At 42.5% G+C, this 26,327-nt stretch overlaps 2 protein-coding genes and 1 pseudogene across 4 annotated transcripts in view; 2 read left to right on the forward strand and 1 right to left on the reverse strand.

Moving 5' to 3' along the window:
* The window catches only part of RMI1 (RecQ mediated genome instability 1), a 274,637-nt gene that overhangs the window by 38,950 nt on the left and 209,360 nt on the right, over positions 1-26,327 (reverse strand). The window lies entirely within an intron of this gene.
* On the forward strand, positions 1,269-3,050 carry LOC136322218 (phosphoserine aminotransferase-like; annotated as a pseudogene).
* On the forward strand, positions 14,851-25,404 carry QNG1 (Q-nucleotide N-glycosylase 1). 3 transcript variants are annotated; one of them, XM_066256983.1, is made up of 5 exons: positions 14,851-15,008; positions 15,179-15,436; positions 16,152-16,411; positions 19,018-19,213; positions 22,958-23,088. In XM_066256983.1, the coding sequence occupies exons 1-5, from the start codon at positions 14,915-14,917 to the stop codon at positions 23,020-23,022; spliced, it is 873 nt and encodes a 290-aa protein (XP_066113080.1). In that variant the 5' UTR covers positions 14,851-14,914; the 3' UTR covers positions 23,023-23,088. The 3 variants fall into 3 exon arrangements, with proteins under 3 accessions (XP_066113080.1, XP_066113079.1, XP_066113081.1); XM_066256982.1 differs by lacking the exon at positions 22,958-23,088 and adding an exon at positions 24,203-25,404 and having other exon boundaries at positions 14,852-15,008; XM_066256984.1 differs by lacking the exons at positions 15,179-15,436; positions 22,958-23,088 and adding an exon at positions 24,203-25,404 and having other exon boundaries at positions 14,853-15,008.

The raw sequence follows: 26,327 nt of genomic DNA on the forward strand, positions 1-26,327 counted from the left end.
TCCGCATCCCAGTTTGATGCTCTATCCACTGTGCCATTGCCTGGTCAGGCAGTTTTATGTGTCTTGATGAGACAGACATTCTGATTCTTAGAGACTCCTTATCACCCAAGAGGGTGGTCAGGCTTGCCCAACCAGACTCTTATTTGAATCTTGTGCAATGATGCAAGCAAGTTACAATCATCATATTTAGTTTTTTCTTTTCTTCCTCCCTCCCTCCCTCCCTCCTTCTTTCCCTCCCTCCCTCCCTCCCTTCCTTCCTTCTATCCATCCTTCTTTTTTAGCAAGAGAAAGAAAGAGGGGAGACAGGGACAGACAGATAAGAAGGAAGAGAGATGAGAAGCATCAACTCAGTTGTTGTACCTTAGTTGTTAATTGATTGCTTTCTAACATAAATTTAACAAAATTTTTCTAACAAAAATCTAACATTTTTGACCAGGGGGCTGCAGCCGAGCCAGTGGCCCCTTGCTCAGGCCAGTGACTTTGGGCTTCAAGCCAGCAACCTTTGGGCTCAAGTCAACAACCATGGGTCATGTTTGTGGTCCGGTTCTCAAGGCAATGACCCTGTGCTCAAGCCAGATAAACCCATGCCCAAGCCAGTGACCTTGGGGTTTCAAACTGGGTCCTTAGTGTCTCAGGCCAATGGTCTATCCACTCTGCTGTCACCTGGTCAGGTCATATTTAGTTTTTTTCAACGGCACTGGTAGAATAGAACTTTGGGCAGTTTCTGCCCTCAATACACTCCCTGATTTCCTTTTACAAGTCTTTATCCAGCCTTTTCTTCCATCCTGAGAACTTTTTTATAACTTTTAAAAAAAATTATTTTTGCCTAACTTAATTAGTTAGTTGCTATTATATGCAGCCCTTCAATCAAAGAGGCTTATCTTGAACAGGTAGCATTGCTAATTTCAGGGAGGACAGTAAGAGCTGAGAGGACAGCTGATGGCTGTCACTGCTGTCAACCAGTGTCACTTGGGGACCTTCACAGTTATCAGTTGGCACATAAGTCAGTCATTTTCTAGCAAAGGGCTAGGGTTCATCTCAAGGCTGCCACTGAACATCCAGGGCAACCAGTAACATGCCCGAGTTTCTGGCTTTTTCCTTTAGGTTTCGATAAAATGCCACACTTCACAAGCAAGAGGTTTGACTTTGATGGCTGGATGATGCAACTGGAATGATGGAAGAGTCAATTCCCTGTGGGGAAGATTGTGACCAATGAGAAATAAGAGAAAGGAGAGAAAGATGTGCTACCCGCCCCCCATCGGTCACCTATGTCCACTCTGCCTGAAATACCAAGGAAATACTGTGGATGGGTGGTGGCAGATGGTCAATTTTGTTTGTCCTGGGTTGCTACATTGTCATGCTCAGTGTTCTTAGAGATACAAAAAGGATGATTAGACTAAACCAGACTTGGCATTAGTGTTCTTGGAATAAGCCACTGGCCATCAGCTTTCAACTAAGATGTTTCACAACACAATGAATCTGTGGCGGGAAGCAGTTGTTAGCTATCCCAGACAATGACAAGGTGATTCTTGAGCAAAGACATGAGTCAGGCCAATTCAGTGCCGTTCCCTTAAACCTGATTGGTCTGAAAGCAGAAAGATGTGAGCTAAGGTCGCAGAAAAAGCTTAGAACTTTGGGACTGTGAATATCGATTGTTATTATAAACTTGGGAGTTATATGAAAAATACAGATCCAAGTTTGTGAAGCCTCAACCCGGAAACCTCTTCTGCACCAACGAGAACATGTGCAGAGCAGAGCCAGTTTGCGACACGTTGTCAAACTTTCTAAGCCAGTGGATGTATCCAAGTTTGGGGTGATATTTGCTCTTCTGGTGCACAGAAGAATGTTGGCTCTGCAGGGGTCATGGTGGTAATCATCCACAATGATCTACTGGTGTTCACCCTCAAAGAGTACCCTTCAATCCTGGGATACAAAGTGCAGGCACTTAACAAATCCTTGTACAGCACAGATTGGTGGTTCAGCATCTATGCCATGGGCTTAGTCCTGGAGTGGTTTAAGAACAGTGGTGCTTCAGGGCTCACACTGCTACTCCCCTCAGGCTGTGGAAGGCTTGATGCTTTGGCTTCTTGGAGAAGGGCAGGTCTAGGCTACCTGGCTGCCTAAGTATGAGCTGCTGGTATTGCCTGAGTCCAAGGTCCCCAACTAGGTACCACATACAACTGCCCCTCGCCCCTGCAGAGCTCAAAACTGGACAGATCTGGACCCCCTGCACCCTGGGGCCATATTTTCTATGAGTTTTATCCACATATCTCATTGGCCTTCACAACAACCTGGAAGGCAGTAGAGCCAGATAGATAAAACTCATTACAGAAGAGTCAAAGAGGTAACCTCTCTCTCTCTCTCTCTCTCTCTCTCTCTCTCACACACACACACACACACACACACACACACTCACACACACACCCTTAGCTGCTTGGATCAGAGCTGGGAGAAGAGCCCAGCTGCTTGGAGAGCCCAGTCCCAGGACAGCATGTATGGGAAGATATTATATAGCTGAGAAACTGGGTGTCTGTCAACAACCAGTGCTCTCTCAGATGTAGAAAGCATAGCTCCACTACACTGAGCTGGAGTGATGCTCTGTTTAAGTGCCCTGTGTATCTGGCTTAGTGGGTTTTTTTTTTCAAATTAGAACTCCTGATCCCCTTCCCACCAAAATGAAAAAAATAAAACAGTGGTGGTGCAGCGGCCATGGAGAAGCTTAGCCCCATCTAATCTCCAATGATTCATGATATTGATAAATCTCAAGAATTCTATGTATAAACAGTAGGCCTCAGAATAGAAGCAAGATGAATATTCTATTCTGCACTTGCAATACCAGAAAAGACGATGCTTTAGAAAAAAAGATTTCTTGGTAAACTCTTGAACTCAGTATGATCTTGAAAGGGCGTGGGTCAGTGGGAGGCATCCAGGCTTCTCTGTATGATGCAGGCAGAATTGAAGATGTTCAGAAGCTGGCAGCCTCCAAAATTCTTTGGAGATACATCAGCTATGAACACATCCTAATCAATATATACTCTGCCCTTGAATAGTTTGCAAAATTTAACATAACTTGGGATTTTGAACAGACACCTTAATTGTAACTTGAACTAGAAGCATTTAAAAAATCTTCCTCTTACTTTTCTAATCAATTCTAGCTTATATGTCTTTTTTGTTTGTTTGTTTGTTTGTTTGTTTAACAAGAGACAGAGAGAGAAGCATCAACTCATAGTTGCAGCACCTTAGTTATTCATTAATTGTTTTCTCATATGTGCCTTGTCTAGAGGGGCTTCAGCTGAGCCAGTGACCTCTTGCTCAAGCCAGTGACCTTGGGCTCAGGCCAGCAACCTTGGGCTTCAAGCCAGTGACCTTTGGGCTCAAGCTAGCGACCATGAGGGTCATGTTGATGATCTCATGCTCAGGCCAATGACTCTGAGCTCAAGCTGGTGACCTTGAGGTTTCAAACCTGGGTCCTCAGATGCTCTGTTCACGCGCCACCACCTGGTCATGCTAGCTTATACTGTCTCTCTCTCTCTTTTTTCTTTTTTAGTGAGACAGAGAGAGGAACAGACAGATAGGAAGGAGAGAGATGAGAAGCATCAAGTCTTCATTGCAGCACCTTATTTGCATCAAGTCTTCATTGTGGCACCTTAGTTGTTCATTGATTGCTTTCTCATACCATTTCCTCGAAAATAAGACATCCCCCCAAAATAAGACCTAGTGCAATTTTTTTCAAGCTTAGAAATATAAGACCTCCCCTGAAAGTAAGACCTAGCGCGTTTTTAGGAGCAAAAATTAATATAAGAGACTGTCTTATTTTCGGGGAAACAGGGTAGATTGTAGTACATGGAAATACAGTCACAAGAAATTCTTGATGGAATTCAGAGTTCGGCTGGTTATGCTGATGTTTGTGATGACATGGCTATAGTATATTAATAAATATTGATTTTTTTGTTTAACAATAAGTGTGAATTCTTGTTCATGGAAAAATAAGACATCCCCTGAAAATAAGACCTAGCACGTCTTTAGGAGCAAAAATTAATATAAGACACTGTCTTATTTTCGGAGAAACACAATATGTACCTTGACGGAGGGGGTGGTATGGCTACAGCCAAACCAGTGACCCCTTGCTCAAGGCAGTGACCTTGGGCTCAAGCCAGTGACCATGGGGTATGATCCCAAGCTCAAGCCGGCAACCTCGGGGTTTTGTACCTGGGCCCTCTGTGTCCCAGTCTGATGCTCTATCCACTGCACCACAGCCTGTTCAGACTAGCTTATATTGTCTTTATTGCTACTTTTTTTTTTTTGTATATTTCTGAAGTTGGAAACGGGAGGCAGTCAGACAGACTCCCACATGAGCCCTACCAGGATCCACCCGGCATACCCACCAGGGGGCGATGCTCTGCCCATCTGGGGCGTTGCTCTGCCGCAACCAGAGCCACTCTAGCGCCCCAGGCAGAGGCCACAGAGCCATCCCCAGCGCCCGGGCAAACCCTGCTCCAATGGAGCCCTGGCTGAGGGAGGGGAAGACAGAGACAGAGAGGAAGGAGAGGGGGAGGGGTGGAGAAGCAGATGGGCGCTTCTCCTGTGTGCCCTGGCTGGGAATCGAACCCGGGACTCCCACACGCCAGGCCGACGCTCTACCACTGAGCTAACCGGCCAGGGCTGCTACTTAATTTTTTTAGCTAGATCTCAGTATTCAAACTTGTCTGTGGACTTATTATGCAAATTGAAGTTAATGTTTCTGGAGATAACACAGCACACATCATAGAGGGTGAATGGGGTCCTCTAGGAGCTGAATCTTGATCCTTTCCCTAATAGACAGCAGTGGAATCTCCTGGGTTCCACAGCTGTGAATGCAGGTCAACAATGACCATGTGGTGAATGTTTAGAAGGTGTTCTAGGCTGAAGGGCCAATTGAAGAGTTTTCTTTATACTGTTATCCTCATAAAGAGATAAAGGCGACATACTGTATGTTTATATAGCAAGGTCTGTTTTTAATGCCATATACTTTTTTAAATGTTTATTTTATTAATTTTTTAGCAAGAGGGAAGAAGAGAGTGAGAGAGAGACAGGAACATCTGTTCCTGTATATGTCCTGACCGGGGATCGAACTGGCAACCTCTGCACTTTGGGACGACTCTCCAACCAAGCTATCTGGCCAGGGTTGCCAAATACTTTCTATCTCTCTGTATTTTTATTTCTAATAGTACAGTTCTCAATAATAAATGTGGAGACAGAATATGTTAGAAGCCTTGACTTTGTGCATTATAGCATTATATTAGCCACAACGGTAGCCCATCTTGTTAAGCTGCTTAGTAAAAAAAATTGTAAGTTCTCTGTTTCACTTTTGCTTTCCTTTCAGTGAGAAGAGAAAGTTGACTATTTGGTTCTTTATGTTTTAGTTATGCCAATAAACTAAAATTCTCTGGTAAACTCTCCTGTGTTTTGTTCATGTGACTGTTCTCTTCATAGTCTTTGACCAGAGTGATGCTGTGAATTCTGGAAGATCTGTAATGCAGAGTCTTTTTTCCTATTGTTCATCCATTGTCAATATTGTATGTTGAATATATGAAGTACATTAAAATTCTAAAACATCTGAAAGGAAGAAAGACTTTTTTTTTAATTTTAGAGAGGCAGAGAGGAAAGGAGGAAGGGAGAAGCATTCATTCATTTTGTTGTTTCATTTAGCTGTGCATTCATTGGTCACTTCCTGCACGTGCCCTGACTAGAGGTCAAATGTGCAACCTTGGCATTTTGGGAGCACACTCTGACCAACTGAGCGAACAGGCCAGGGCCAGGAGAGAGGAATTGCCTCTTTTCCGCTCCCACAGACTGCTCTGAGGCGCAGCTTCTCCGTGTAGTTTGTCCAGTGTAGTGTGGAGTGTGCCAACACTCCTTCCTACGCAGTGACTAGTTGTGTCTCCTCGAGGCTCACCACAAAGCAGCGACCAGTACAATACTACATCCCTTTGTATTACTTGCCATTTGAACTTTCTCTTTTCCTTCTCTCCCTGTCATGCCCTCAGATTGCACCTCAGAGATAAAGCATCAGCATTTATTTAATCCCTGCCTCAGGTTGAGTTCAAGATAAATATTCCTTTGTATATTTATTTTTGTACTTTTTTAAAAAGCAGGCTTTCACTTTTATTACCGTTGTGCACCTCACCCCTTTTGCACTACAGTCTAAGCTGAAGATCTATTGCCAACTACTACCAAATCTCCAAATCACAGGGTGTGAGGGATACATACTTGTGTGATCCTCTTTAATGGAAGATAGATCAGGCAATCTATCTACTTCTGTTCCCCAGAAATAAAATAACTAGAAGGGCTGTTGCTTTTCTTTCATGTATTATAATTTCAATTCTGGAAATTTCTTCAGTCGGTCTTTGGGCAGTGCAATAGTCCCTTGCTTGGTGACTTCCAAGACACATTCCACTAATAGCTCAGCTCCAGCTTGTAACAACCTTGAGCTAGAGAAGGTGATTACCAAATCAATAATATGCATTATATCCTGAAATGAAGGATGAGTTCATAATTGTTCAAAGAGATCCTCATTTGTAATGCAGTGTGTATGCCAAGTCTGTACTGTGGTGAAGAGAATTTTTCAGGCAGGAACTAATGCTTTCTAACATCATTCAAATAACTTCCTCCATGGCATTTAAGTCATGTGCGTAATCTGGCTAAAAAACATCGTTGAAACTCAGCAAACCTATCAAGAACTGTGTGGCTTATTCCAGAACTTTGTTGTGTTTTTTTAGATAGCAAGGAAAATAAATACAGGGTTGGGCAAAGGTAGGTTTACAGTTTTGAGTACACAAAACAGAGTTTAGGCCCTGGCTTGTTGGCTCAGCAGTCGAGTGTCGGCCCAGCATGTGGAAGTCCCAGGTTTGATTCCCAGTCAGGGCACATAGGAGAAGTGACCATCAGCTTCTCCACCCCTCCTCCTCCTGTCTCCCTTCCACTTTCTCTCTCTCTCTCTCTCTCTCTTTCTCTCTCTCTTTCTCTCTCCCCCTCCTGCAGCCATGGCTCATTTGAGCAAGTTGGCCTCAGGCACTGAGGATGACACCATGGCCTCCCCTCAGGTGCTAAAAATGATTTGGTGAGGAGCAATGGAGCAACGGCCCTAGATGGGCAGAGCATCACCCCATAGGGAGCTTGCCAGGTGGATCCTGGTCGGGGCACGTGTGGGAGTCTGTCTCTCTGCCTCCTTGCTTCACACTTAATGAAAAAAAAAATTACAGAGTTTACTCTTTCCTTTAGAAAAAAAATTTTTTTTTTTTTTGCATTTTTCTGAAGCTGGAAACAGGGAGAGACAGTCAGACAGACTCCCGCATGCGCCCGACCGGGATCCACCTGGCACGCCCACCATGGGGCGACGCTCTGCCCACCAGGGGGCGATGCTCTGCCCATCCTGGGCGTCACCATGTTGCGACCAGAGCCACTCTAGCGCCTGAGGCAGAGGCCACAGAGCCATCCCCAGCGCCGGGGCCATCTTTGCTCCAATGGAGCCTTGGCTGCGGGAGGGGAAGAGAGAGACAGAGAGGAAGGCACGGCGGAGGGGTGGAGAAGCAAATGAGCGCTTCTCCTGTGTGCCCTGGCCGGGAATCGAACCCGGGTCCTCCGCACGCTAGGCCGACGCTCTACCGCTGAGCCAACCGGCCAGGGCCAAATTTTTTTTTATTTACTGATTTTAGAGAGAGAAGAGAGAGAGAAAAAAAAGGAGGGGGTGGGGCAAGCAGGAAGCTAGTTGCTTCCCGTATGTGCCTTGACCCAGGCAAGCCCAGGATTTCGTACTGGCAACCTCAGCGTTCTAGATGGACGCTTTATCCACTGCGCGACCACAGGTCAGGCCAGAGTTAACTCTTGTATTATTATTTATTAAGTGTTCTATTATTTTCCATACAAACAACTGTAAACCTACCTTTGCCAAACCCTATACATTAATGGTTTATTATAAAAGGACATAACTCAGGAATAGCCAGATGGAAGAGACATATAAGGCAAAGTATGTGGGAAGGGGCACAAAGCTTCTACACTTTCTGAGAGGATCATTCTCCCTGAATCTCTACAATGTTCACCAGCTTGGAACCTCTGTATTGTTTTTTCATATTTAATTCTTCTTCTTAAGTAGGAAATATTAATTTCACTAGTTAAAAGCAATACTGTGGTTCCAAAACTTCAAATAACTTTTGAACTATAATAATAGTGTTTATAATATGTAATATAGGGAAAAGAATATATTTATTCCATTATAACAAAAAATTTAAAAACAGAAATAGAAGTATTTGAGCCAGAGTTTTTTTTAATTTATTTATTAAATTTAATGCAGTGACATTGATAAATCAGGGTACATATGTTGAGAGAAAACATCTCTAGATTATTTTGACATTTGATTGTGCTGTATACCCCTCCCCCAAAGTTAAATTGTCTTCTGTCACCTTCTATCTGGTTTTCTTTGTGCCCCTCCCCTCCCCCAACCCCTCTCTCCTTCTTCACCCCATCCCCCTCCCCCCACCCCCCACCCCTGTTGCCAACACATTCTTGTTCATGTCTCTGAGTCTCATTTTTATGTCCCTTCTATGTATGGATTCATATAGTTCTTAGTTTTTTTTTTTCTGATTTACTTATTTCACTTCGTATAATATTATCATGAGTCAGAGTTTTAACCAGAAAGATTTCATTTTGTCCCTAAGTGATAGTCTGTAGGTGGGACAGTCTACATACGATAAGAGTAGAAAGAAAAAAAGCCTCCAATGGTACTAAGAAAACTAGGATAATATACTGCTCACAAAAATTAGGGGATATTTTGCCTGACCTGTGGTGGCGCAGTGGATAAAGCGACCTGGAAAAGGCACATATGGGAGTCGATGCTTCCAGCTCCTCCCCCCTTCTCTCTCTCTCTGTCTCTCTTCTCTCTCTCTCTCTCTCTCTCTCTGTCTCTCCCTCTCCTCTCTAAAATGAATTAAAAAAAAGAATGGATTCATTTTAAAAAATTAGGGGATATTTTATACCTTCATATTCATTTTGAAATATCCCCTAATTTTTTTTATCACCTTTTTTTTTTTCATTTTTCCGAAGCTGGAAAAGGGGAGGCAGTCAGACAGACTCCGGCATGCGCCCGACCGGGATCCACCCGGCACGCCCACCAGGGGGCGATGCTCTGCCCATCCGGGCGTTGCTCTGTTGTGACCAGAGCCACTCTAGCGCCTGGGGCAGAGGCCATGGAGCCATCCCCAGCGCCCGGGCCATCTTTTACTCCAATGGAGCCTTGGCTGCGGGAGGGGAAGAGAGAGACAGAGAGGAAGGAGAGGGGGAGGGGTGGAAAAGCAGATGGGTGCCTCTCCTGTGTGCCCTGGCCGGGAATCAAACCCGGGACTTCCGCACGCCAGGCCAACGCTCTACCACTGAACCAACTGGCCAGGGACTTTTTTTTTTTTTTTTTACAGAGACAGAGAGAGAGTCAGAGAGAGGGATAGATAGGGACAGACAGACAGAAACAGAGAGAGATGAGAAGCATCAGTTATCAGTTTTTCCTTGCAACACCTTAGTTGTTCATTGATTGCTTTCTCACATGTGCCTTGACCGTGGGCCTTCAGCAGACTGAGTAATCCCTTGCTCGGGCCTTCAGCATACTGAGTAACCCCTTGCTCGAGTCAGTGACCTTGGGTCCAAGCTGGTGAGCTTTGCTCAAACCAGATGAGCCCGCGCTCAAGCTGGCGACCTCGGGGTCTCAAACCTGGGTCCTCTGCATCCCAGTCTGACACTCTATCCACCGTGCCACTGCCTGGTCATGCATATTCCCTAATTTTTGTATGCAGTTGTATAATGCTTTAGACACTGAGGGTGAATTTTTTAAAAGAGGTCAATTTTAAATGTTGTATATATAGATTTATCAAGGAGAAAATGAACAGAGAAAAATCAAATAGTAGTGAAATATATCTTTTTTCTGCTAAGCTTTCTTGAGGCTTTAGTTTATTGATCCCTTTGGGAAAGTCATGGGGAAATGAAAATAATTGAGATGCCTGCCCTACCTCCACAAAATCCATTTCACTTCTCTGCTTTCCTTTTTCTGCACACACAAGAAACTATAGCCTCCTCTCTAACAATGTCTCTTGTACATCCATTGTTCTAGCTCAGCAATTTTCAGTCTTTTTCATTTCATGGCACACACTAATTACTAAAATTCCTCAGCACACACAAAAATACATTTTTTGACAATCTAACAAAATAGTATAATTTTGATTCATTCACAATGGATGGCTATTATTGTTTTGGCTGTTGTAATTTTTTTATTTGATAATCTAAAGGAAAAGAGCTCAGTGCCTCTTAATAGTCACATATTGCATGTTTTAAAAATTCTTGCGGCACACCAGTGTGCCTCTAGTAGCACACCAGTTGAAAATCTCTGTTCTAGACAATTTTTGCAGCTTTTCTCAGGGATACCTCTTAACCCACTATTTCTTTATCTGCTATAGGCTATCATGACAGAAAATAGCAGACGTTGCAATGATTGTTGCCAATGCTTGACATTTAATTTAGCAGTTCAGAATGATGGCTCCCTTGATGACTTGGATACTGACCTGGATACTATTCAGGAAGGGGAAAGTGAGAGGAACACATCACTGACCTTGCCTACCTCTTTGTTAACCTTTAGTAAGCTTACAGACTGTTTACAGGTCATCTTGATCTTCTCTTCAAAAGCCTATGCCTATGGGGCACAGCTTTCTGGCAAAAGTTTTCAAAAGAAACATAACTCTTCCCTGGCTAGGTAGCTCCATTGGTTGGAGCATCGTTCCAACACACTAAAGTTGTGGGTTCAATCCCAGGTCAGGGCACATACAAGAAGCAACCAATCGCCTGACCAGGCGGTGGCGCAGTGGATAGAGCATCGGACTGGGATGCAGAGGACCCAGGTTCGAGACCCCGAGGTCGCCAGCTTGAGCGCGGGCTCATCTGGTTTGAGCAGAAGGCTCACCAGCTTGGACCCAAGGTTGCTGGCTCAAGCAAGGGGTTACTCGGTCTACTGAAGGCCCGCGGTCAAGGCACATGTGAGAAAGCACAATGATGAACAACTAAGGTGTCACAATGCGCAACGAAAGGCTGATGATTGATGCTTCTCATCTTTCCATTCCTGTCTGTCTGTCCCTGTCTATCCCTCTCTCTGACTCTCTGTCTCTGTAAAAACAAACAAACCAGAAAAACCAATGCATGCCACTAACTGTAACAAAAAGAAAATAAAATTGCATAAAAACTAGAGCATGCACCAAAAAGCGGATTTTAGATTTGGAATCAGCGATGCAGAAATATATAGAAACAATTCTAAACCCTCATGCAACAGAAAATGAAACAAGAAGCAACCAATCAGTGCACAACTAAGTGGAACAACAAATCAATGTTTCTTTCTCTCTCTCTCAAATCAATAAAAAAATTAAAATAAGAAAAGAAATCCTGACCAGTGCTGGTGCAGTAGATACAGCATTAACCTGGGACACTGAGGACCCAGGTTCGAAAACCTGAGGTTGTTGGCTTGAGCACAGGCTCACCAGCTTGAGCGTGGAGTTGCCAACCTGTGCATGGGATCATAAACATTATTCCATGATTGATGGCTGGAGCCCAAAGGTCACTGGCTTGAAGCCCATGGTCTCTGTCTTGAGACTAAGGTCGCTGGTGTGAGCCAGGGGTTACTGATTCAACTTGAGCCCCCTGGCAAGGCACACAAGAGAAAGCAATCGATGAACAGCTAAAGTAATGCAACTACGAGTTGATGCTTCTCATCTCTCTCCCTTCTTATCTATTTGTTTCTCTCGTTCTAAAAATGAATGAATGAATGAATGAATGAACTGAAACAAAGAAAGCACGATAACCTAGCTGGCATGTTCCTTTGGCTTTTGCTTTTACTTTCCTAATTTTTTCTGTGGACCCAATGCTTATAAGGGTAGAGTCATATCTTACAACCATAAAGACAGAAGCCACATGTTAGGTATAGTGAGACATCAAACGAGGAACCTAGTTCTTTGTTGTCATTCTCAAATAGCTGCACCAGCCCTGGAGAGCCTTCTTCTAAGCTTATTAAATGAGAAAAACCATTCCCTTTTGCAGTGGTGCGATTCAGCCAATTCACACCGGTTCAGCAGAACTGATACCTACTTTTTTGTTGAGTTCGTTGAACTGGTTGTTAAAATGGCACTTGTAATTTGGGTTCTCTCTAAGGTGGGCACCTGGGCAGCTGCCCAATGTGGAAATCACAAATTTACATTCCTTACTCTTTTTTAACGTCATTTGCTCAACAGCATATTTTAAGCACCTGTAGCAATGTTCATTCCCATCCATAGGTGAAAAATATTTGACAGAACTATGCTTGTAATATTTTATTCATTTCATAAAACTCATTATACCTTTGATAAAATACTACATTTTAATCTCCTCGCATTTGTTACTTCAGTAAACAAACATATAATGTAAAGAGAAAAAGTGCCAAATAACCAGGGGGTGAGAAGCTGTCATTGGAAATATCTTAAATACTAGTTTCATTTTTTTTGTCAGGTATTATTTACTATTTTTTCATTAATATTTTAAAACTCTTATAATCTAGTTTTGTGTACCTCTTTTATTGTTCTTATTTATTAAATGCATGAAATAATAAACTACCTTTCAGTATATCCTTTTTTTATACTTAAAATGGTCATTAGGGAAGAGAACTGGCTGCTAAATTATTTTAATACTATCACTGCCCTTTTGTTTAGCCACTATAGTCTGGTTTTCTGTTACATGAAGTACAATCTTTCCCAGACATTTGATTGTCTGCCTTCCGTACTAGTTCATGTCAGATACCATGCCTATATTTGCCACTAGTATAAGATAGAGAACCCAAGACTGCTTTAAAGTACAGTATAAGGAAGTTTATTAACTCACATAACTAGAGATTCAGGACTGAGTTAAGAGTTGATGTGATCCCATTACCCCAGTTCCATTTCTCTGCTAGTCTTTCATCAAAGCACTGTAGCAATGTCGAGCCTTATATCAGAGTTCAGCACGTCCAGTGGGAGCATGAATCACTTCTGCAAGTTCTCCTGGGAAAGCTTTTCTGAAAGCAGCTGGAAAACCTACCCTTGCAACTCACTGAGCCAAAGTGGGAAATGCACGATCCTAATCCAGTCCTTGGCAAGAGGTTTAGCCCAGTCAGGACCACTCTGGAGTCAAGGAGGCTGAGCTACATTAACAGCGGGTAGGAAGGAGGGATTCCTAAACAACATCAGGGTTCTGTTGGAAAGGAAGAAGGAAAGGATGAGTAGGTAAAGAGCTTATTTTTTTGTATTCCCAGCATCTTGTAGAGACATACTTAAGAAAAAACCAAAACACCCACACTCAAAGTTTATGCTTAATCTCAACAAGTTTTCTGAGAGAAGGAAGTATGTTTTACTCTTGTTTATACTACTCTAGTGTAACTCAATCATGAACATAGTAGGAATTCTGGTTGCTGATTTTTTTTCCTGTCAATAAGCCTTAGTGAGAAAAAATGGCCTAAATTATTTAGCTTTCTGTGTCTTTTGTAGATTTATTAGGTTTTCTTGCTAACCAACCTCTTTGAGTCCTAAGACTTAGCGCTGCTGTAGCACACAGGGAAAAAAAACCCCTCAAATCCACAGATTTTCATTTATTCAACAGCTGTATTGATGTACTAGTGACTTTCTGTGGACAAGTAAATCATAGTGAAGACCTTAAAGTTCCTTTTTCTTACCAAAATGAAGAAACCGGAGGGATGATGTTCTACTTGTCTAGGAGCACAGTTGTCAGACTTAAAAGTTCCAAATCATCCCCAAACTCCATGGTTCTTTACAGTCAATTATTAGAGGTGACTACTGATTTTTAAGAATAGTTGATTTTCAAAGGTATGTATGTTTTATATTATTCATGGATATTAGTCTCCGAAGAAGAAAAAGAATATGACACTGTAGTAAATTTTCACCACTAGGCAAATCTGGATCATCACTGAATTGACTCCTATAACCTCTATGCTCATCCTATTAAAAGGTATTGTTTAAAAAGTTTGGGGCTGCATGGCAATATTTACTTCTGCTAATGTCTCCGCAGTAGGGCCTTGATAAAGTCGCTACATGCCAACACCAGTTCGCATTGTTAAACTTAGCTTGTAGAAATTGCCTTTGGCTTGGGACTCAGTGAATAAGGGCTCAAATCCCATTGCTGCGACTAGGGGCTAATCACGAAACCATTCAGAATGGGGATTATGCAAAATGGGGATTATGATCGTTGCTTTCGTAGCGGCCAAGGCTAAATGAGATTAAGTATTTAAGCACAATTCCAGGTAATTTAACAATGTCGACTTAACACGCTTGCTTCCTCATCCTTTTCTACAAACATTCCAACATTCCAACTGTCTATTGATTTGGCCTCCAAACAGGATAGGAATTTAGTAAAAGAAAGGGTGGCCTGCCTGGGAAAGGGGACAGCAGGACCCGCCGACCCGTGTCGCGGTCTCAGGTTGGCTGGGCCCTCGGCAGAGATCCGAGGCCATAATGCTAGTCGTGGGCCAGGGATCCGGATGCGGGGCGTCGCCAAGGGCGTCAAACCGACTTCGCCCTCCGGGAGAAGGGAAGCGGGAGACCAGTGAAGGCAATGCAGCGCACGGCCGGGGTCACCGGGCGGCCGGGGCCGCGCACCGCAGGAGAGAAGGTGGGAGCCCGGGCAAAAAAAAAAAAAAAAAAAAAGCACAGCCGCACGGCTAGGGGCGAGCAACGCCAGACCGCCGCTCGCCAGGCCCACGTCGGACCGGCAGAACCGGAAGTGGTCCTGGGGCGTGCTCCCGGAGAGAGTAGGCGGGGCCGTTTCCCGGAAGTGACTGCGGCGGTGGCGGGGCGCTTGGCTCGGCGGACTGGGCAGGTCCCAGGCTGTGCGGATGCGTAGGGCTGCGTCCTGGTTCCTGCTGCGGTCTCGGTCCTCGGTGCGGCTGTGTGGCGGGGCCGGACGCAAGTTAGGACAGCGGTCCCACGGTGGGTGAGGAGGGACAGACGCAGAGGGAAGAGAGTTTGGGGAGCCCGCCGGCAAAGGCGTCGTTCCCTAGTCCCTAAAGGTTGGGGCGAGATGGATGAGCTCCTAACTCCCAGGGAGTCCGCAAAATTCATTGCGGAAAACAGTCAGGATGTGTTCATTGACCGCGCAGGAGTGCGGAGGGTGGCCGAGCTGCTGCTCCCCAAGGCCTGCGGGCCGGAGCTGCGCCTGGGGAGCTGGAAGGACCTTCATGAGCTGAACCCCAAGGCGGCCGACGAGGCCGCGGTCAACTGGGTATTCGTGGCTGACACCCTCAACTTCTCCTTCTGGTCGGAGCATGAAGAGCACAAATGTCTGGTGCGGTACAAAGGGAAAACTTACAGTGGGTACTGGTCCCTGTGCGCCGCGATCAACAGAGCCCTGGACGAAGGTTAATGCCCTTTCTGCCCGTCACACCCAGGAGCCTTTGAGACTTCGGTTTAGTGGGAGGGTCCAACGGAGCAGGGTGGAAGATGGATTAATGTGTTAGTAGGGCGAACTTGAAGTTCTTCATTGCCAGCCCCTTAGCTTAAAATAAAAGTACGTATAAGAGGCTGGCATTAAGTCCTTATTCAGTGGGAATTTTTCACAGCTGAATATAAAAGCCAATCTGATGAAATCTGAAGAACAAAGGTACAGATATATAACACATTTTACACAGCCAAAGGTCAAAATACACCTCATGTGGCGTGCGCGCGCTCTCTCTCTTCCTCTCTCCTTTCCTCCCTCCACAGGAGTTATATTCTTGCTTGCTTTTTCCTAAGTTCCAAGGCGCCTTCTTTTGCCTCTGTTTCCTGAGCCCAGGCAGCCCAGGTGCCTCACTTCTACTTCAGTGACTTTCTAAATATATTTGTGCTTGTAAAAATATATATATATACCTGATGTAATATTACAATTGTTAGAAATTGGTGAATAAATACAGATGAAGAAATAGAAAATGAGGGGGGTCTGCTTCTTCTTTCTGTTTATTTTAATTACCCATGTCCACTTTTAGTTCAGTCCTGTAACGCTCATTTGGTTTCACAGTAACTGAGTGTTGTAAAAGCAAGGGTCTAGTGAATATAAAAGTATGACACTGTTCCTCTGTGTTTTCTTTCCTCCCCAAGGGATACCAATAACTAGTGCTTCGTACTATGCCACAGTGACCCTGGATCAGGTTCGGCATATACTCCGTTCTGACACGGAGGTTCCCATGCCTTTGTTGGAAGAGAGGCATCAGATTCTCAATGAAACCGGGAAAATTCTGCTTGACAAGTTTGAAGGCTCTTTTCTTAATTGTGTCCGGAAAAGTGAGAAAAGTGCACAACGGTTAATGCATCTGGTAGTTGAAAGCTTTCCCTCTTACAGAGATGTGACCAAATTTGAGGTGAGTTCTGTTGGGAAGTACCAAGCTATCCTCAGCGCCTCCCGCCACGCTTGGACGTATCTATCTAGCCACAGGCTGCAGGAGGGGAAGAAGATGGCTGCTTCTCCTGACCAGGAATCGATCCCCTGAAGTCCATACAATGGTCAACGCTCTATCCACCAAGCCACTGGCCAGGGCCACCGCAGAAACTTTTAAAGAGATTTACTGTTAAAATGGTGAACATTTTGTATACCTTCCCAGTGTACACCTGGATTTTTTTTTTTTTGTAAAAGTTTTAGAATCTGTTATCACTGTGTATGTTTTTAAAATCTCTGCTCTTAAGGAGCTTACATTTTATTTTTTAAAGATTTTATTTATTGATTTTTAGAGAGAGGGAAGAGAGAGAGAAATGGGGGGTGGTGTGGAGCACCAGCTTGTAGTAGTTGCTTCTCATATATGCCTTGACTGGGAGGGCTTCAGCTAAGCTAGTGATCCCTGACTCAAGCCAGTGACTTCTGGGTTTCAAACCTGGGACCTCAGTGTCCAGGTCGATGCTCTAGCCATTGCACCACCACTGATCATTTATTTTTTATTTCATTATTTATGTCATCTATTTATTAAAACATTCTTGCTTGGCCTGTGGTGGCACAGTGTATAGAGTGTTGATTTCAAATGCTGAGGTTGCCAGTTCAAAACCCTGGGCTTCCTCTCCCCTGTAAAATCAATAAAGGTCTTTAAAAAACAAAATAACCTTCTTAAGGTGGTCAGGATATATTTTGGGAGCCAGTAATATTGATTATTTCTATCAGACAAGCAATTATAAATGATGATTTGGAGTTATTAGCATTGGGGTTAATAGCATTGGTATTAGGACTAGGAGTAGATAATTATCTGTCCATGTTTTTCCATAGTCTATGCTGATCTGCACTTACAATTTTATAGAGAATTTTTGAGTTAAATTATAACCTAGTGTCTTGTAATGCTTGGTTAAATTTGTTTCTTCCATGTATAAATATAATTAGTAGTTTATTTTTGTTAGATATTGACTTTGACCATTTCCAAAAATGGTAGGCTTGACAAATTCTGGCTGTTGATCAATTACTGTATTTTTTGCTCCATAAGACACACCTGACCATAAGACACACCTAGGGTTTTAAGGAGGAAAATAAGAATATTCTGAACCAAATGGTGTGTTAATATATTTAATAAAATATACCACAATAATATTTCAACAATGTAAACTCAACAGCAGTATTAACAACCATTAGCACTGTTAATAACAAATGAAAAGAAACTTTAATGTTCAAATACTCTTCTAGTTGTCTGGGAACCCACAGCAGCTAAGAAAAATGAACATTCACTCCATAATACACAGGGGCATTTCCCCCTCCACTTTTGGGGGAAAAAAGTGCATCTTATGGAGCAAAAAATATGGTATGTTTTTATCTATGAATAAGTTAATCATATTAGATGAAAGGAAACAAAAAACGCTCATCAGAGGTGAGCTTAAGGATTTCTTTTTATACTTTTCTGTAATTTATACAATTACTGTGAATTATGTTGCAATTAGAAAAACATTTAAATTTTAGAATCTAAAGAAATACTATCCATTAAAAATAATAGGTAGGTGGATTATAGTGACACAGAAATATGTACATGAAGTAATGCCATTGAAAAAAAGCACTAAGTAGTACCATGATTATGTAAAGTGTATATTATGTGCCTTGAGAAATATAGGAAGTACATTTGGAGTGATAGAGATAATTTAATATATATTAGACCAGGGGTCTCAAACTCGCGGCCCACAAATTAATCCACGAAGTTCAAAATATTTTGGATAAAATTAAGTAAGCCTAGGGGCCTACTTGTATTTTTCATTTCTCTAGCATCCTAGCTAGATATTAGCTTAGTTAACAGCAGTTGTGATGCGAACTACAGTTTCTGGTCGTTTTGTGACACTGAGTAAACTGCATGTACGATTGTGCTTGTTGTACTGGTTTTTTTTTTTTTTCAACTGCAGTGAGAAAAGTGTTGCGTAACAGTTGCCTTTTGTAGACGTAGTGCAGCCCCCGCAGAACGGCTGTGATCTTGCTCTGCGGCCCACATGCTGAGTTGAGTTTGAGACCCCTGTATTAGACCCTCCTTTTATTTTCGGTAAAAGTTCTCTAAATTCTTATCAATAGAGTTTTTTTGGTCTGTTTTTGTTTTTGTTTTTTTACAGAGACAGAGAGAGAGTCAGAGAGAGGGATAGATAGGGACAGACAGGAAGGGAGAGAGATAAGAAGCATCAATTCTTTGTTGTGGCACCTTTGTTGTTCATTGATGCTTTCTCATATGTGCCCCTTGACCAGGGTGCTACAGCAGACCTAGTAACCCCTTGCTCAAGCCAGCGACCTTGGGTCCAAGCTGGTGAGCTCAAACCAGATGAGCCTGTACTCAAGCTGGTGACCTTGGGATCTTGAACCTGGGTCCTTCTCATCCCAGTCCAATGTTCTATCCACTGCGCCACTGCCTGGTCAGGCTCAATAGAGTATTGCAAAATATTTTCAACATGTCTTTTTTTTTAAATAGTATTTCATAAAGCTTTTTGATACCCAGGTAACATTTATATTTTCTTCATTCATCAGGGGAAAAACATTTCCTTTTACAAACGAGCCCAAATCCTCGTGGCAGATACGTGGAGTGTATTAGAGGGAAAAGGAGATGGCTGCTTTAAGGACATCGCCAGTATTACCATGTTTGCTGACTATAGGTTACCTCAGGTTCTTGCTCACCTGGGAGCCCTGAAATACTCTGATGAACTACTGAAGAAGCTTCTCAAAGGTTTGTCATCTTAATTAAGGCATTCTTTGTTATACAATGCTATGAATTGTGGTTGAGTCTAATTTCTTTCACAGAAGGTCGCCTTTCCTTAGAAAAATCACGATTTTTTGTTGAAAACACATGTAAAGGAAAATGCAAGGGCAAGTAAAATAGGGAGAAAATTGATTTTCGTTGTTTACACTGTTAATATGGATATTGTGGGGGAATTGCACTGTTTAGACATTGTACTTTCAAAGCATCATAATAAAATGAAATCTAAATTTATGTTAAATGAAGGTGTGCAACACTATAACAGTTCATCAAATGTAGTATTTGAAGAGTGTTAATTAAGCCGAAGAGCACATTATGATGGTAAATAGAAGGTGGGCTGAGAAGTAATATTAACTGGATTTCAAGTCAGGAGGCTCTAGGGCAGCGGTTCTCAACCTGTGGGTCGCAACCCCGGCGGGGGTCAAACGACCAAAACACAGAGGTCGCCTAAAGCCATCGGAACGGCGGGGGTTGCGACCCACAGGTTGAGAACCGCTGCTCTAGGGTCTGCCAGTGGGTGATATCACAGAGGCCACTCACTTTTATTTATTTATTTATTGAATTTTTATGAGTTTATTTGAGCCAAACTTATGACATGCCAGAAAGCAAGATCTCAAATGCTCCACTCTCACTTTTATAGACCTATTTATTTATCATTGTTGGATTCGATTATTGATTTTCAAGAGTAGAAACCTTATTTATATGAGTACAGATAATCATGTTTGTGTAAATATTAGCTTTTTGGTTTTTAAACATTTCTTGTATAAGAAAAAATTATTATAATGTGTAATTTTAATGTTGATTTCTCTTGGGTGGAGTATTTTCAACAGCTTTTTTTCTGTTTTTAAAATAAAGTAGTTTTTTTTGTTTGTTTGTTTTTTGTATTTTTCTAAAGTGAGAAGCAAGGAGGCAGACAGACTCCCGCATGTGCCTGACTGGGATCCACCCAGCATGCCCACTAGGGGGGCGATGCTCTGCCCATCTGGGCCGTTGCTTTGTTGCAACCAGAGCCATTCTAGCGCCTGACGCAGAGTCCATGGAGCCATCCTCAGCGCCCTGGCCAACTTTGCTTTAATGGAGCCCTGGCTGCGGGAAGGGAAGAGAGAGACAGAGAGAAAAGAGAGGGAGGATGGGGGAAGGGTAGAGAAGCAGATGGGCACCTCTCCTGTGTGCACTGGCTAGTAATCAAACCTGAGACTTCCACATGCCAGGCTGATGCTCTATTGCTAAGCCAACCGGCCAGGGCCTAAAAGAAAGTAGTTTTTATAATTGCATAATTTTCTTTTGTGAAATAGATTTCAATCACTCGAACTAAGAATAACACAGAATATAAAGGTACCATTATTCCTGTGGTTGCGGCTACCAGGTTTTTATGCTGCCCTGGGCAATCCATTTTGTCCATCTGTTTCCTCATTTGAAAAATAACAAGCCATTTTATGTCATAATGCTCATGGCCCAGATCATTAACTGTTGGATACCTTTAAAAGGGACAGCTGTTAGCAGTCAGGACTTCTTTTGCTTAGGTACACATTTAACTGATCTTTTGTTTGGCCAGTGTATACGCTGCTCATTCCTATCTAAACATTCTCTTGTGGTTTCCCTCATTCAGATTTTCTTCTTTTCAATTAAAATCCTGCACATCGCCTGACCAGGCGGTGGTGCAGTGGGTAGAGCATTGGACTGGGATGCCGAAGACCCAGGTTCGAGACCCCGAGGTCGCCAGCTTGAGTGCGGGCTCATCTGGACCCAAGGTCGCTGGCTTGAGCAAGGGGTTACTCAGTCTGCTGAAGGCCCATGGTCAAGGCACATATGAGAAAGCAATCAATAAACAACTGAGGTGTCGCAATGCGCAAAGAAAAACTAATGATTGATGCTTCTCATCTCTCTGTTCCTGTCTGCCTATCCCTGTCTATCCCTCTCTCTGACTCTCTCTGTAAAAAAAAAATAAATAAAATCTTGCATGTCAACAAAGGGTTATATCCACATAGCTTTTCCCAACTCTTCATGATTTGTCCTCTTTCTCTTGAATGTTTATAACACCTAATTGTCTGTTACTGTGAGAAGAGCCCTGGTGAGGAGGGATCCATCAGCATAGTCCTGTGGGCCTGAGTTTTCTCCTGCCTCCCATTTCACCTCCAGATGCTCTTTTCCAGGTGTCCACCTGCAGCTGCTTTGTCCAGCTTCTAAAAGGAGACTGCTTTCCTTAACTAGTTTGACATAGGGTGAACAAACTTCTTTGTTCCCTAGTTTATTTAAACAAAATTGGATTTTTTTTTCAAAAAGTACTTTATTAGCAAATTAGAGGAGAAAAAGAAACTATAAATGTAAAGGTATATTCACTGCTTTAAAAGAAAACTCTTAATTGAAATCTAGCCTGACCTGTGGTGGCGCAGTGGATAAAGCGTCGACCTGGAACACTGAGGTCTCTGGTTCAAAACCCCAGGCTTGCCTGGTCAAGGCACATATGGGAGTTGATGCTTCCTGCTCCTCCCCCTTCTCTCTCTCTCTTTCTTTCTCTCTCTCTCTCTCCCTCCTCTCTCCTCTCTAAAATGAATAAATAAATAAATTTAAAAAAATAATAATAATAATTGAAATCTAAAACCAGGTGGCTTGACTAGCTGAGCTAGACTTTCCTTAACTGAAGCATCAACCTGGAACGCTGAGGTTGCTAGTTCAAAACCCTGGGCTTGCCAGGTCAAGGCACATGTGGGAGTTGATGCTTTCTGCTCTTCCTCCCTTCTCTCTCTCTCTTTTTTCTCTCTCCTCTCTAAAATGAATAAATAAAATCTTAAAAAAAAAAAAAGAATTTCCTTAACTGGTCTTCTGATACTTCTTCCAAACTTGAGGAACAGCTATACACTTACATTTCTTTCACTCTCCCCTTTCTGAATATCTCCAGGACAGCCCTTGGAAGGCCTGCCCAGACTTCTGTTCATTTTATCTATAGCCCATCTCTTTAACAAAGGCACATATTTTTTTTAGTCAATTATAAAGACTGATGATGCAATTTGGCTAAATTTAGATTCTTCATTGTGGATCTAGGGTTGAGTTTTAGACCTAATATGTTGGCCATGTTACCTACCCTGACTATATGTCTGTTAGTCCTCTCAAATGGTTTCATTTTTTAAAAATAATGTTTATTTATTTTTAAATTTTTATGTATTGATTTTAGAGAGACAGGAACATTGATCTGCCCCTGCATGTGCCCTGACTGAGGATCAAACGGCAACCTCTGCTCTTTGGGGCAATGCTCCAACCAACGGAGCCATCAGCCAGGGCACAGGATGACATTCTAAAAACTGAGCTACCTGGCCAAGGCCTTTTCAAAAATCCATGTCCTATTCCATACTGTATGTTGCTGTACCTGTTAACTATATTAGTTTCATAAGGTTAACATTACAAAATACCACAAACTGGATGGCTTGAAACAACAAATTTATTCTCTTACAGCTGTGGAGCCTAAATGTATGAAATCCAGATGTTGGCCCAGCCATGCTCCCTCTGAAGGCTCTTGTTCAACCTATAGTTATTTGTTGCTGGTAACAAGTTATCCTAAAATTTAGTGACTTAAAACAATATATTTAGTATCTCAGTTTCTGTGAGTCAGTAGTCGGAGGGCTGTTTCACTTGATGCTAGGTCACGGTGGCCGTCAAGCTGTCCGCTGTGGTATGATCTCATCTAATGGTTCTACTTGGGTGGTATCTGCCTTCAAGGTCACTGTCGTGGTTGGTCTGCGAGTTCTGGCAAGTTGATAGTTAAGTCTGGAGGACTTGAATAACAAGAGAACTGAAGAAGAAGGGATGAATTTGTATGTTGGTACCTGGAAAAAAGTAAGGAAATGGAGGGGCACAGCTAGTGTCTGTTCTCCCCGTGACCAGTGCCTGAGCCCTTGGGAGAGATGGAGTGAGGGGACATAAGGAACATTACTTAAGATTCCAGGTAATAGAGCAGAACCCAGTGGGGCTAGAGCATTTTCCCTATATCTCACTGGGTCACAGGGCCCATCCGGTACTGTGAAGCTCTGTGCAAGAGTAGAGATTGGTGGCCAGAGACCAAATATAGCCTGCTGATGTGTTTTGTTTGCCCTGAACAATGTTTTAAGGAATTTTTAATTAGTTATCAACACTTGACAGGAGATTTCACGTGAAAATCTAACTTTCTGACTCTTGTGAAAGTAAAGACATGGGAACATTGGGTCTCCCTTTAGACAGGACAGCACACTCTCCTGCTCACCACAGTTTGCATCTGGCTGCTGCATTCACTTACTCCATCTGCCTGATCCTTATAGGCAGTTGAGTTGATGAGCCCAACTCTGGTGTCAGTGGCAAAGCACAGCTAGTGCCCACCCTGTAGGATCAGACATACCCTACAGAGGAGCACTGACTAGACTGCGAGTCCTATGGGAGCTCTCTGCGCCATATTCAGTCAGGATTGACTAAGGATCCTGAACCCAACAAACGATCATGGTTTTTCTTGCTCAGGTTAACCACTTTGAGTTTCTAAGCTGTCCTTGATGGATCTAGGGTGTCCCCAAGACAATATCCAGTTCTCAAGTAGGGGTGGGAGGTTCACTTGGTCCCCTAGGAGACCTCCAAATTCTGCAGACCTTTTCCTCATGCATTAAACCTAATTTTAGATTCTTTCTTTTCAATCATTTAATAATCTTGCTGTCATATTTTAAAATTTATGGTTATCTTATATTAGTAAATATACTTAGTAAATATTTATTGAGGAGCTCTATGTGCAAGGTGCTATGCTAGGTCTTAGGAATATTGAGACAAGCAGACATTATCCTTGCCTTGTGTAATTTCACTTGCAATTTTGAATTGTTGCCTGAATTTAGAAATGGTTTAAATTACCCAAAATAAATGAAGTCTGAGATTTACTGTTTTAAACTGTCTTGTTTTGTAGTTAAATTCTGAGTAGATTTTATATCTGTTTCTGTTTTCCCCTTGCAGGAGAAATGCTCTCGAATGGGAGTAGGCAAGAGGTGGAAATCAGAGGGTGCTCACTCTGGTGTGTTGAGCTGATCCGAGATTGTCTTCTGGAGCTTATTGACAAAAAGGGTGAAAAAACTAGTGAAGACATCAATTCTGTTCTTCTGGATTATTACTTATGGGACTATGCCCGTGATCATAGGGAAGACATGAAAGGAATTCCATTTCATCGAACGCGTTGCATATATTATTGACCCAAAGTGTAAACTGATCCAGAGAAAACTGGATCACATAATCATTTATACAATGCATTTTTATATCACATAATCATTTATACAATGTCAGTTTGATGTTAAGAGAAGATGGTGGGGTTACAGCAACAAGAACACTGATTACCCAGTCTCACTTTAAAAATTTCTCCTGACATAACACTGTATTCCCAAATTTATCCTTTTTTGCTTATTTAGTTTTATCTCCATCTTTTCTTTCTGTAGACACATGACAGAACTAGTGAGGGAACTTTAATGCTTTAAGTCTCAGATTTCTTAAAATTAATCATGCCTTAATGTGATTAATCTTCAGTGACAATATTTCATCTATTTAGTTGGCATTTTTTCTCAAGGCATGATTTTTTTTGTTGTATTTTTCTGAAGTGAGAAGTGGGGAAGCAGAGAGACAGACTCCCACATGTGCCTGACTGGGATCCACCCAGCAAGCCCACTAGGGGCCATTGCTCCATTGCAACCAGAGCCATTCTAGCACATGACACAGAGGCCATGGAGCCATCCTCAGCACCCAGGCCAACTTTGCTCCAATGGAGCCTTGGTTGTGGGAGGGGAAGAGAGAGATAAAGAGAAAGGAGATGGGGAAGGGTGGAGAAGCAGGTGGGCGTCTCTCCTGTGTGCCCTGGCCAGGAATTGAACCTGGGACTTCCACATGCTGGACCAACGCTCTACCACTGAGCCAACCAGCCAGAGAAGGCATGATTTCTGATATACCTTAATTTGATATGAGAAGATGAGAAGGGGGTAGGTACGGTCTTTGTATAAATGTTGCTGCTCTTATAAAAAAATCAATATTGACAGCTTATTTTAAACTTTTCATTGGTAATGACTGGGTTTTTACACACATGCTTTTCAATTTAGGATATTGTCTGGATTCTTTTTTTTTTTCCAGAGTAATTATATTGGAATTGAATAAAGATTGTAAAAGTTTTTCTTAAACCTCAAATGGATTATTTCATTAAAATATAATTTTCTAGATGTAATTAAAAAATTTTTTTTAATGTATTGATTTTAGTGAGAGAGGACAGAAGAGAGAGACAGGAACATGGATTTTTTCCTATATGTGCCCTGACCGGGATTGGACCCATAATGCTGCACTTTGGGACGATGCTCTAACCAACTGAGACATTGGGCCAGGGCACAGATATAGTTTTAAAAGGTTTACAATGACTTGAATTTTTTACTTAATGTTTCAGAACTCTCATTAGCTATCATGCACTCAATTCCCACTTTCACTCCACCTTCCTTCTAACATAATCTTGATTTTTGTTCTTATCTCCCTTGTCAAGCTCCTTGTGACTTTGACACAAGAAGGTGTCCTTTCCTCAAGCATTTTACTAACATCTGCTGGAAACTTATCATAATAACCTTACAAATGACAATGTCTGAATATGAATGGGCCCCTTAGTTGTGTACTGTATACCTTATACCATCATTAAGTAGAGGTCCTGTATCTGTCCCTCCCATATGTGACACAAAGGAAGGTCATCTTGTCCCCAGTTCCACAGGTAGTTCCTTGTTAATATGAATGGTTTATGATTCATGATAATCCTATCATCTGCCTATGACTGCTTTAGTAATGAATATAAAATCTAGTTCTGACCAGTGACTCTTCCATTATCCTTCTCCTACCTCTCCCCTCTCCTTCCTTCTCCAGGCTCAGCCAGCTCTGGACTTTTTGCTTTCCCCACAGTTGACTTCTCCATTGTGTAAAAAAGATGGGGAAGCCTGACCTGGGTGGCACAAGGGATAAAGTGTTGACCTGGAATGCTGAGGTCGCCAGTTTGAAACCCTGGGCTTACCTGGTCAAGGCACATGCAAAAAGCAACTACTATAATTACTACGAGTTGATGCTTCCCACT

This window comes from Saccopteryx bilineata, chromosome 2, assembly GCF_036850765.1.
Source record: "Saccopteryx bilineata isolate mSacBil1 chromosome 2, mSacBil1_pri_phased_curated, whole genome shotgun sequence".
NCBI classification, from domain to species: Eukaryota; Metazoa; Chordata; class Mammalia; order Chiroptera; family Emballonuridae; genus Saccopteryx; species Saccopteryx bilineata.

Coding starts and splice junctions, on each gene's coding strand:
- QNG1 (XM_066256982.1), top strand. CDS start 14,915: ATGCGTAGGGCTGCGTCCTGGTTCCTGCTGCGGTCTCGGTCCTCGGTG. Junction 15,009..15,178: donor GTTAGGACAGCGGTCCCACG/GTGGGTGAGGAG, acceptor TTGACCGCGCAG/GAGTGCGGAGGGTGGCCGAG. Junction 19,214..24,202: donor ACTGAAGAAGCTTCTCAAAG/GTTTGTCATCTT, acceptor TTCCCCTTGCAG/GAGAAATGCTCTCGAATGGG.